Source organism: Ctenocephalides felis, unplaced genomic scaffold (assembly GCF_003426905.1).
Source record: "Ctenocephalides felis isolate EL2017-DRISC unplaced genomic scaffold, ASM342690v1 CF-g0.4_SCAFFOLD_01170, whole genome shotgun sequence".
In the NCBI taxonomy this organism is placed as follows: Eukaryota; Metazoa; Arthropoda; class Insecta; order Siphonaptera; family Pulicidae; genus Ctenocephalides; species Ctenocephalides felis.
In genome coordinates, this window is record NW_020537324.1 from 48,578,515 (window position 1) to 48,591,928 (window position 13,414).

Below are 13,414 nucleotides of genomic sequence, written 5' to 3' on the forward strand. Positions count from 1 at the left end.
AAAAAATCTGTTCACACACAAACACACACATACACACACACACATACACACACACACATACACACACACACACATACTTTTTCCAAATTTGGTCTCATTCGATTCAGAATGGCTTGAAACGTCGACAAAACATAAAATTAGCGAATCGGATTTTTTGATGAAAACATAAACTTCTCCTTCGGCAAGTTAAAAAAAAAAACTTCAACATAAAAATGAAGCATAAAATAAGCTTCAAACAGAAATCAAAAAAAATTTCAAGAAAAACGGGAAAATATTTTTTTAAAAAATGAAACACTGTGTACTTAGCGTTTACTTCACATGGTACTGTCAAAACCAATGTTGATTAAACTGTCATTTGCTGTCATTTCAAAACCCGCCAATTTTTGTTAGTGAAATTATTTATCAGATGTCGTATGAAGTCAAGAGTCCTAGGTCAAGAGTGATTAGCCTGCGATTAGTTTGTTTATTGTGTTTTATAGTGACATTAATAGTTAAAAATGGAAGAAACATTTGATATTGATTCTTTTGATGTAGAAGCAGGTCCTTCTACTACAAGATCTAAAGAGCCTGTTAAAAACAATCTTCCTTGGTAAACAGTCTTTGCTGTATTCATTTCGATTTAATTTACAATTTGACTTATTTAATATAAAATATATTCGAATAGTTGTTCTTGAAAAATGAAAATTTTTAATCGATGATCAAGCAGATATAACTAAGTGGTAAAATAAATGGTGTTCTTTGAAGGATTATTTTAGAGAACTAACCACTCCAATTAGCACAAAATTTTATTATAGCTATTCTTTGTCTGCTCGAGAATTTGTATACTGAATATCATATTTTTTATATTTTTTTTAAATATTTTAAGACAATTTTTAAATGAAATTCGTAGATTCTCGATTATTAACTTATATTTCCCAAGATAAAGTCTTATCTCCACTCACCCTCATTTCCCAAGTGAACGAAAATAATGACAGGTATAAATATGCAGACTCTTTAAGTATTAAATCACGGAATTTCAGATATAATACAAGTATATATTGACATCATAGACTAGCCTTATTTTTATTTATGTGTTTTTTTAAGTAACAGAAGTCTCAAAAAGATAAGGAAAAGCTGTTTTAATAGTATGTTCTAGAGTCGATGGAATGCTAACTCCACTAAAACAATCTCTCAAAAGACACCATTTGTTTTTCCACCTCTATTAAAAATTATTTCTCTTAAATTATTCCAATATTTTTAGGGTTGAAAAGTATAGACCCATGAAATTTGAAGATATTGTAGGAAATGAAGATACTGTAAGAAGATTGTCTATTTTCTCAGAAAGTGGAAATGTTCCTAATATTATAATAGCGGTAAAATATGAAATAAGTAGTAAAGTGAATAATAATTAGTTTTATTATTTCAACCTCCCATTTTTTAGGGACCCCCTGGTGTAGGCAAGACAACTACAATATTATGTCTTGCTCGTATTCTATTAGGAGATGCATTCAAAGATGCGGTATTAGAATTGAATGCATCAAATGATCGTGGAATTGACGTTGTACGGAATAAAATTAAAATGTTTGCTATGAAAAAAGTAACACTGCCTAAGGGAAAACATAAATTTGTGATATTGGATGAGGCTGACAGGTAACAGATCATTAACATTAAATAATCTTTTTTAGCAAAATAAGTTATATGTTGGCCTAATAACTTGATAGCGTTTGTAAATTTTATTGTTTGCTATGATTATTATTCATTATCTTTATTGCTTTTTAATTGTTCTTATAATTGCTATTATAATATTTTTAGCATGACTGAAGGCGCTCAACAAGCCATGCGTAGGACTATGGAGTTATATGCAAATACTACTAGGTTTGCTTTAGCTTGTAATACAAGTGATAAACTGATAGAAGCTATACAATCCCGTTGTGCAATGTTAAGATATACACGTTTAACTGATGCTGAAGTTATGGCAAAAGTGTTGCAGATTTGCAGATTGGAGCAGGTAATATAAAGTTAAATAAATCCTGGGTGATCAGTAATGGTGATTTTTATTGAAATAATATATTATTTATATTATTTATTATTACATTGATATTCAATTCATTTTTTTTCAAATGTTTCTAAAAATTACATTTATTTTTAACTTCTTATAGGGCAAGTCATCAAAATTTCAAAAATATCTAAAATCATTTTTAATCTTTGCGATTTAATTTATTAATTTGGCCTATCTTAAAAATATATGTATGTATTTTATGGAATGTTTGAAATTATTCAAAAGTACTTATATTTTTTGCATTGTTTTTATAATTCTATTTTATTTTTCAGTTTATCCTAAATTCAATAACTATTTATAATAAGTCAAAATTAATTTTCACTGTACTTACACAATCTTGAATAAATTATTGGTTACTTATAATTACTACTAACAATTACAAGTTTTAAATTCCTTCACTTATAACAACTCTTCATTTATATAATTATCATTTATACAGGACAAAAAATGCATAATGCACTTGACTTCAATTAATACTAGAATCATACAGAGTTTGGAATTATATTATCTGTAAACTTTTAATATATGTATTGTGATTTGTGCCTTAAAGCAATTTGCTAAATTGGGAAATTAAGAGTCTATTACAGTATAGAAAGTCAATCAAGTATAAAAACTCAAATTGTCACAGATATCATTACTGCCAAAATGTTCAATGAAACTAGTTGGTATTGGTATTTTGCCTTGAGGCAAGTTACATGAACTTTCTGATATGTGTAAATAATTGACTTAGTTAATATAAAATAAATTAATTTATGAGTGATTAAAAGTATTCCGAGTGGTTTTATTACGCATAATTGAAAACGAACAAACATGTTAACTTGGAGTATTTTCTAAAAACAAATTTTCGAAAATCAATAATTTTTATAATTGAACCACCTTTCATAGCACTTTAATGGTTTAGTATGTTCATTAAGACCAAGCACTCTAGCGCTATATCAAGTAAATCATCTAATTTTAATTTTAACAAGCGTAAAAAAAACTACTCATTTTCTCAAATTTTAATGTATTTTTAAAATTAAACTACTTATCGTAAGGCCATAATATTTCAAGTTCTATAAGACCATGATATATATCGCCAAAAAAAGTTCCATAAAAATCTGCTTAATTTTGTTTTTCAACAGTTAATTATAAGAAAACGGCTCAGTAGATTTTTACCTTACACTATTCATTATTATTCTCAACTAATATCTTTCGAACAGTTTCTGATTTTTGAAAATCGATTCGGTAGTATGGGCTTAAATGTGGACGAAAAGTTCAACATTTTTTTCCAAATTACAAAGAAACGGTTCGGGGGATTGTCGCACAAAACTAAGAAACGATAGCCCTCATCAAGATACATCAAATGGCTTTTAAATTTCTGAAATCGGTTCAGGTGTTTTTGAGCAAACGTCTATGAAAAGTCTGGCAAACTTTGAGGAATTTTTAAAATTAAACGACTTGTTGTAGGGCCGTAATATTTTAGTATGATCTATAAGACTATGGTACCTACCGCAAAAAAAAAATCATGATAATCGTTAAAAAAAATTTCAACACTTTATTACAAGAAAACGGCCCAGCAAATTTGAAAAAATTTACAGTTAAAATTTGGATCAAAAGTTGCTTTTGTGATGTGATGAGTTAATCCAAGAATTTGGAATATTAAACTATAATTTTAGGATATAAGCACAGAAAATTTAAATTTGTTTGCGAAAATTTAATTAGAAATCGCAATGTTTAGATTTAATAAAAGCGAAAACTTTATTTTTGAAATAAACAGTTAAAATTTTACCTAGATATCTAAATTTGAATTTCGTTTGATTAAGTCAATTATTACATTTTGGAAACTTCATGCAACTTGCTTTAAGGCTAAATGCCACTTTCAACTAGTTTATTTTTCAATTCCAAACCTTTATGAAGATTTTGAACAGCATAAAGTTTTTTTTTTTTTGAAAATTCTAAATCGTATAAGTATTGAATTATTGTATGAAACAAAATACAATAAGTTGATACTAATTTTAAATAACATTTTGAATAAAATGTTGACTATTTAATAATATTCTACAGCTATCATACACTGAAGATGGTTTAGAAGCAATAGTATTTACTGCACAGGGTGATATGAGACAAGCTTTAAACAATTTACAATCAACTGCTAACGGATTTGGAAAAATTACTGGTGAAAACGTATTTAAAGTATGTGATGAGCCCCATCCACTTCTGATCAAAGACATGCTCCAATTGTGCATTAGCGGAGATGTACATAAATCTTGCAAAGTGAGAATTGTTGTCCACACAGACTTTTTAATACTTTATACAGTTTGTTTTATAATTTTTCATTATTTTATAGATCATACAAAAATTGTGGGATCTTGGTTATGCTGCTGAGGATATTGTGGGGAATATATTTCGTGTATGCAAAAAAATTGAAATGGATGAAGGCATGAAATTATCGTTTATTAAGGTAATATATTATATAAATATAATTAACAAAGCCAATTGTATTGATTTTTTTGAATAACTTTTAAATTTACTTATTAAATTTATTTCTTAATTTGATTTCTTGATTCTTGTGATTTTGTTTCTAGATTCTTAATGCTTGAATAATTTAAGTTTAATTATTTTTATTTATTATTATTGTTCTATTAAAAATTATGCAAAATTTTAATTAACAATGTTATTACTTTGCTATAATTGCAATTTTGAATCTTTGCACATATTTATGCAAATTGCCAAAGTGAGACATAAAAATATTCATTATTTAGTTAATCATGTCTGAATCGTCTTCTGAATCTACAAACAATACAATAAAAAAAAACAAGTTATTTTTTAGAACGTGCACCATATTTTTTTTTTAATAATATTAAATCAACTTTTTTCAGGAAATTGGAATAACACATCTGCGTATTATAAATGGAACTAACTCACTGTTGCAGTTGTCAGGATTGATAGCAAGACTTTGCAAGGCTGCCCTGTCTTAAACATAATGTGATATTATCTAAAAAAACAAAAGCCTTTGGTATTTTATTTTTTAAGTTTAATCTTATTTCAATTAGTAATTGAATAAATAATAATTTTTTATAAAGTTTATTTATTTTATTGGGAATTATTATTAACGCCTAATTTATGTCTTCAAAAATATTTTTAATTGAGAAAACAATTTTCAGTATTTTTAAGATTTAGTCTTTTTCTTGCTGCATTTTTGTACAATATGGTTAAGTTTACTATAGTATATATATAATATTTTAAGAAATTTTTATTCACCTAAATATCTTTTAATTTTAATAACACTCTACAGTTAATATATTTAAGATGGCAAGGAAGCAATGGTATTTACAGCATGAGATAAGCATTCAAGTATTTACAGCATGAGATGAGCAGCAGGCACATATGAGATGAGCAACTTCGAGAACGTCATAAACTCAAGGTACAATCAAGATTACATAAAATTGTATGTATTAGCCTGCGATTAGTTTGTTTATTGTGTTTTATAGTGACATTAATAGTTAAAAATGGAAGAAACATTTGATATTGATTCTTTTGATGTAGAAGCAGGTCCTTCTACTACAAGATCTAAAGAGCCTGTTAAAAACAATCTTCCTTGGTAAACAGTCTTTGCTGTATTCATTTCGATTTAATTTACAATTTGACTTATTTAATATAAAATATATTCGAATAGTTGTTCTTGAAAAATGAAAATTTTTAATCGATGATCAAGCAGATATAACTAAGTGGTAAAATAAATGGTGTTCTTTGAAGGATTATTTTAGAGAACTAACCACTCCAATTAGCACAAAATTTTATTATAGCTATTCTTTGTCTGCTCGAGAATTTGTATACTGAATATCATATTTTTTATATTTTTTTTAAATATTTTAAGACAATTTTTAAATGAAATTCGTAGATTCTCGATTATTAACTTATATTTCCCAAGATAAAGTCTTATCTCCACTCACCCTCATTTCCCAAGTGAACGAAAATAATGACAGGTATAAATATGCAGACTCTTTAAGTATTAAATCACGGAATTTCAGATATAATACAAGTATATATTGACATCATAGACTAGCCTTATTTTTATTTATGTGTTTTTTTAAGTAACAGAAGTCTCAAAAAGATAAGGAAAAGCTGTTTTAATAGTATGTTCTAGAGTCGATGGAATGCTAACTCCACTAAAACAATCTCTCAAAAGACACCATTTGTTTTTCCACCTCTATTAAAAATTATTTCTCTTAAATTATTCCAATATTTTTAGGGTTGAAAAGTATAGACCCATGAAATTTGAAGATATTGTAGGAAATGAAGATACTGTAAGAAGATTGTCTATTTTCTCAGAAAGTGGAAATGTTCCTAATATTATAATAGCGGTAAAATATGAAATAAGTAGTAAAGTGAATAATAATTAGTTTTATTATTTCAACCTCCCATTTTTTAGGGACCCCCTGGTGTAGGCAAGACAACTACAATATTATGTCTTGCTCGTATTCTATTAGGAGATGCATTCAAAGATGCGGTATTAGAATTGAATGCATCAAATGATCGTGGAATTGACGTTGTACGGAATAAAATTAAAATGTTTGCTATGAAAAAAGTAACACTGCCTAAGGGAAAACATAAATTTGTGATATGGATGAGGCTGACAGGTAACAGATCATTAACATTAAATAATCTTTTTTAGCAAAATAAGTTATATGTTGGCCTAATAACTTGATAGCGTTTGTAAATTTATTGTTTGCTATGATTATTATTCATTATCTTTATTGCTTTTTAATTGTTCTTATAATTGCTATTATAATATTTTTAGCATGACTGAAGGCGCTCAACAAGCCATGCGTAGGACTATGGAGTTATATGCAAATACTACTAGGTTTGCTTTAGCTTGTAATACAAGTGATAAACTGATAGAAGCTATACAATCCCGTTGTGCAATGTTAAGATATACACGTTTAACTGATGCTGAAGTTATGGCAAAAGTGTTGCAGATTTGCAGATTGGAGCAGGTAATATAAAGTTAAATAAATCCTGGGTGATCAGTAATGGTGATTTTTATTGAATTAATATATTATTTATATTATCTATTATTACATTGATATTCAATTAATTTTTTTTTCAAATGTTTCTAAAAATTACATTTAAGATTTTTTTAACTTCTTATAGGGCAAGTCATCAAAATTTCAAAAATATCTAAAATCATTTTTAATCTTTGCGATTTAATTTATTAATTTGGCCTATCTTAAAAATATATGTATGTATTTTATGGAATGTTTGAAATTATTCAAAAGTACTTATATTTTTTGCATTGTTTTTATAATTCTATTTTATTTTTCAGTTTATCCTAAATTCAATAACTATTTATAATAAGTCAAAATTAATTTTCACTGTACTTACACAATCTTGAATAAATTATTGGTTACTTATAATTACTACTAACAATTACAAGTTTTAAATTCCTTCACTTATAACAACTCTTCATTTATATAATTATCATTTATACAGGACAAAAAATGCATAATGCACTTGACTTCAATTAATACTAGAATCATACAGAGTTTGGAATTATATTATCTGTAAACTTTTAATATATGTATTGTGATTTGTGCCTTAAAGCAATTTGCTAAATTGGGAAATTAAGAGTCTATTACAGTATAGAAAGTCAATCAAGTATAAAAACTCAAATTGTCACAGATATCAATTACTGCCAAAATGTTCAATGAAACTAGTTGGTATTGGTATTTTGCCTTGAGGCAAGTTACATGAACTTTCTGATATGTGTAAATAATTGACTTAGTTAATATAAAATAAATTAATTTATGAGTGATTAAAAGTATTCCGAGTGGTTTTATTACGCATAATTGAAAACGAACAAACATGTTAACTTGGAGTATTTTCTAAAAACAAATTTTCGAAAATCAATAATTTTTATAATTGAACCACCTTTCATAGCACTTTAATGGTTTAGTATGTTCATTAAGACCAAGCACTCTAGCGCTATATCAAGTAAATCATCTAATTTTAATTTTAACAAGCGTAAAAAAAACTACTCATTTTCTCAAATTTTAATGTATTTTTAAAATTAAACTACTTATCGTAAGGCCATAATATTTCAAGTTCTATAAGACCATGATATATATCGCCAAAAAAAGTTCCATAAAAATCTGCTTAATTTTGTTTTTCAACAGTTAATTATAAGAAAACGGCTCAGTAGATTTTTACCTTACACTATTCATTATTATTCTCAACTAATATCTTTCGAACAGTTTCTGATTTTTGAAAATCGATTCGGTAGTATGGGCTTAAATGTGGACGAAAAGTTCAACATTTTTTTCCAATTACAAAGAAACGGTTCGGGGGATTGTCGCACAAAACTAAGAAACGATAGCCCTCATCAAGATACATCAAATGGCTTTTAAATTTCTGAAATCGGTTCAGGTGTTTTTGAGCAAACGTCTATGAAAGTCTGGCAAACTTTGAGGAATTTTTAAAATTAAACGACTTGTTGTAGGGCCGTAATATTTTAGTATGATCTATAAGACTATGGTACCTACCGCAAAAAAAAAATCATGATAATCGTTAAAAAAAATTTCAACACTTTATTACAAGAAAACGGCCCAGCAAATTTGAAAAAATTTACAGTTAAAATTTGGATCAAAAGTTGCTTTTGTGATGTGATGAGTTAATCCAAGAATTTGGAATATTAAACTATAATTTTAGGATATAAGCACAGAAAATTTAAATTTGTTTGCGAAAATTTAATTAGAAATCGCAATGTTTAGATTTAATAAAAGCGAAAACTTTATTTTTGAAATAAACAGTTAAAAATTTTACCTAGATATCTAAATTTGAATTTCGTTTGATTAAGTCAATTATTACATTTTGGAAACTTCATGCAACTTGCTTTAAGGCTAAATGCCACTTTCAACTAGTTTATTTTTCAATTCCAAACCTTTATGAAGATTTTGAACAGCATAAAGTTTTTTTTTTTTTGAAAATTCTAAATCGTATAAGTATTGAATTATTGTATGAAACAAAATACAATAAGTTGATACTAATTTTAAATAACATTTTGAATAAAATGTTGACTATTTAATAATATTCTACAGCTATCATACACTGAAGATGGTTTAGAAGCAATAGTATTTACTGCACAGGGTGATATGAGACAAGCTTTAAACAATTTACAATCAACTGCTAACGGATTTGGAAAAATTACTGGTGAAAACGTATTTAAAGTATGTGATGAGCCCCATCCACTTCTGATCAAAGACATGCTCCAATTGTGCATTAGCGGAGATGTACATAAATCTTGCAAAGTGAGAATTGTTGTCCACACAGACTTTTTAATACTTTATACAGTTTGTTTTATAATTTTTCATTATTTTATAGATCATACAAAAATTGTGGGATCTTGGTTATGCTGCTGAGGATATTGTGGGGAATATATTTCGTGTATGCAAAAAAATTGAAATGGATGAAGGCATGAAATTATCGTTTATTAAGGTAATATATATTATATAATATATAATTAACAAAGCCAATTGTATTGATTTTTTTGAATAACTTTTAAATTTACTTATTAAATTTATTTCTTAATTTGATTTCTTGATTCTTGTGATTTTGTTTCTAGATTCTTAATGCTTGAATAATTTAAGTTTAATTATTTTTATTTATTATTATTGTTCTATTAAAAATTATGCAAAATTTTAATTAACAATGTTATTACTTTGCTATAATTGCAATTTTGAATCTTTGCACATATTTATGCAAATTGCCAAAGTGAGACATAAAAATATTCATTATTTAGTTAATCATGTCTGAATCGTCTTCTGAATCTACAAACAATACAATAAAAAAAAACAAGTTATTTTTTAGAACGTGCACCATATTTTTTTTTTAATAATATTAAATCAACTTTTTTCAGGAAATTGGAATAACACATCTGCGTATTATAAATGGAACTAACTCACTGTTGCAGTTGTCAGGATTGATAGCAAGACTTTGCAAGGCTGCCCTGTCTTAAACATAATGTGATATTATCTAAAAAAACAAAAGCCTTTGGTATTTTATTTTTTAAGTTTAATCTTATTTCAATTAGTAATTGAATAAATAATAATTTTTTATAAAGTTTATTTATTTTATTGGGATTATTATTAACGCCTAATTTATGTCTTCAAAAATATTTTTAATTGAGAAAACAATTTTCAGTATTTTTAAGATTTAGTCTTTTTCTTGCTGCATTTTTGTACAATATGGTTAAGTTTACTATAGTATATATATAATATTTTAAGAAATTTTTATTCACCTAAATATCTTTTAATTTTAATAACACTCTACAGTTAATATATTTAAGATGGCAAGGAAGCAATGGTATTTACAGCATGAGATAAGCATTCAAGTATTTACAGCATGAGATGAGCAGCAGGCACATATGAGATGAGCAACTTCGAGAACGTCATAAACTCAAGGTACAATCAAGATTACATAAAATTGTATTGTAATATTTTTTTAATTATAATATTTCATCAAAATTGTCAAGATTGTTCTACAGACATGACTCTGATTATGAGACATTTTATTACATAACTGTTTTCATCATTTTCCCTTCGTTCAAATAAATGACATTCTGTAATATACTAGTGTGTTCTATAAGACCGTGGTATCTATCATTAAATTTTTTTAACAGGTAATTACAACTAATCAGCACGATTCCCAACCAATATCTTTCATACGGTTTTTGATTTTTTTAAATCGATTCAAACTTGTGGGCTGAAACGTGAACCAATTTTTTTTCTATTAACAAAGAAACGGCTTGGCTTATCGTCGCGGAAAACTGACAAACACTAGTCCTTACCAAGTTACATTGAATGGTCTTTAAAATTTTGAAATCGGTCCAGCCGTTTATGAAAAAATGTCAATAAAAGGTCAAAAATCGGCTCACATACCGATTACATACCGAGTATACACACATGCATACTTTATTTCCAAATTTGGTCTCAAGCGATTCAAAGTGATTTGAAACGTCGAGAAAACAAAATTAGCCAATCGGATTTTGTGGTGAAAACATTAACTTCACCTTCGGAAAGTTATAAAAAATCTTCGAAGTTCCGATCGTGTACTTTCGTTATTATTGTTTTTCAAGATATATTATAAATATTTTTTAATTTTTTGTTGTATTTTTATTTTTTTTTTTTTTTTAATTTTTCGTTTTTTATTTTTTTAATACCTTGTTCAGGGATCCTGGATCTAGTTTCTGTGAACCCCTACATTTCTATATGGCATAATTTCACATTGCGCTTTGCATATTCAATGCGTCAGTCATGTAAATTACTACATAACATTATTATTTAACGTTTGTTATTTTGTTTTATTGGTTCATTTTGTAATGAAATTGTGTGTTGTTTTTCTCCTAGTTTGGTATCTATCTATATTTTTTGTTGTTATATCTTCGAGTAACCTTGTAATTTTTTTCATAGGTTAATCTTATTGTTAAATACGTTAAATATATTATATAGTTCGCGAAAATAGAGCGAGCAATTGAAGTTCTGAGAATGACGTGAATACTTTGGTTACTGATTCGTAAAATTATTTATTTTGCATCTCTCTTATTTCTGTCTATTTTCTATAATAATTTAATTGGTTTAATTATCAATAATCAATTATAACTTATAGATTATTGATTTTACTACTAAAGTGGTAAACATGCAAAGTACGCGCTTAGTGTCATCATCGTGCTTGGTACGGATTCTTATTGTCGTGACATCTTCGCCCTTTCGTGCATGGTTTGGGAGAACAGAAACGGAATCTTCAATAATTTACATAAAAAATAACGTTGATTTATTTTTGTTCTCAATATTATAATAGATTAACTTGTCAATACTAGGATCAAGAAATCTAGCTTAACGAAAGAACTTATTTATTTATTTTTGACCATGGCAATGATGCAATATAATTACATTTTATAATGGGCAAGCTATAAACTAACTAGTTGATATTGGTATTTTGCCTTGAAGCAAGTTACTTGAACTTCCCGATATGTGTAAATAATCGACTTAATCAATAAAATATAAATTAATTTATGAGTAATTAAAAGTATTCCGAGTGGATTTATTACACATAATTGAAAACGAACGAATACGTAAACTCGGAGTATTCTCTAACAGCTAGTTTTCACAAATCAACCAGTTTATATTTGAACCAGTTTCCGTAGGACTTTGATGGTTTAGTATGTGCATAGAGACCAAGTACTCTATCGTTATACCAAGTAAATCGACTAATTTTAATTTTAACAAACGTTAAAAAAAAAACTACTCATTTTCTCAAACTTTGAATTTTTAAAATTAAACGACTTGTTAAGGTCGTAATATTTCAGTAAGTTCTATAAGACCATGATATCTCGCCAAAAAAGTTCCATAAAAATCGGCTTAATTTTTTTTTCTACAGTTAATTACAAGAAAACGGCTCGGTAGATTTTCAACTAAAACTAATCAGTATCATTCCCAAATAATATCTTTCGAACAGTTTTTGATTTTTTAAAATCGATTCGGTAGTATGAGCTCAAATGTGGACGAAAAGTTTAACACTTTTTTCCAAATTACAAAGAAACGGGTCGGCCGATCGTCGCACAAAACTGACAAGCGATAGTCCTCATTGAGACACATTAAATGGTTTTTGAATTTCTGAGATCGGTTTAGGCGTTTTTGAGCAAACGTCGATGAAAGGTCTAATTTTGACAAATGCAAAAAAACGATACTAATTTTTGCAAACTTTGACGAATTTTTAAAACTAAACGAGTTTTCGTAGGGCCGTAATATTTTCGTATGACTGTGGTATCTACCGCCAAAAAAATAGTCGAAAAATTTTTTTCAACACTTTATTACAAGAAAACGGCTCGGCCAATCTCTACCAAAAACTCATCAGCGCGATTCCCAACCAATATCTTTCGAACGGATTTTGAATTTTCAAAATCGATTTAGAACTGCGAGCTAAAACGTAGACGAATTTTTTTTCAATTTTTTTTGCTATTTACAAAGAAACGTCTTGTCTGATCGTCGCGCAAAATTGATAAACGCTAGTCCTCGTCGCGATACATCGAATGGATTTTAAATTTTTGAAATCGTCCAGCCGTTTTGAGAAAACGTTGATTTACGGCAAAACTCTGTTTACACAAATATTTTATTCAAATAATTTTATTTGTTAAGAGGTACCAGTTCCGGTAACCAGGCTCGGGGAGCCTGATGTCAAGCAGTAGTGACATCGGTTTCACTTGGAAATGTAGAAAGCAAATGGTTTCCAAGTGAATATAGCCCTTGCTTCTCAATGACATACCAATAAAAATCATCACTAATATATAAACTGTTCATCACACCGATGTAGGACATATAAATGTTTGGGTATAAAACCGAC

At 27.6% G+C, this 13,414-nt stretch overlaps 1 protein-coding gene and 1 pseudogene across 1 annotated transcript; both read left to right on the plus strand.

Annotated features, from left to right (window-relative positions):
* Window positions 1-438: 438 nt before the first annotated feature.
* LOC113366323 (replication factor C subunit 2-like) lies at window positions 439-5,020 on the plus strand. Its single transcript, XM_026607911.1, has 7 exons — window positions 439-589; window positions 1,241-1,352; window positions 1,421-1,629; window positions 1,792-1,987; window positions 4,082-4,291; window positions 4,365-4,478; window positions 4,897-5,020. The coding sequence occupies exons 1-7, from the start codon at window positions 498-500 to the stop codon at window positions 4,993-4,995; spliced, it is 1,032 nt and encodes a 343-aa protein (XP_026463696.1). The 5' UTR covers window positions 439-497; the 3' UTR covers window positions 4,996-5,020.
* Window positions 5,021-5,481: 461 nt separating this feature from the next.
* Window positions 5,482-10,056, plus strand: LOC113366360 (annotated as a pseudogene).
* The last annotated feature ends 3,358 nt before the right edge of the window (window positions 10,057-13,414 follow it).

Coding starts and splice junctions, on each gene's coding strand:
- LOC113366323 (XM_026607911.1), top strand. CDS start 498: ATGGAAGAAACATTTGATATTGATTCTTTTGATGTAGAAGCAGGTCCT. Junction 1,353..1,420: donor TTCCTAATATTATAATAGCG/GTAAAATATGAA, acceptor CCCATTTTTTAG/GGACCCCCTGGTGTAGGCAA. Junction 4,479..4,896: donor TGAAATTATCGTTTATTAAG/GTAATATATTAT, acceptor AACTTTTTTCAG/GAAATTGGAATAACACATCT.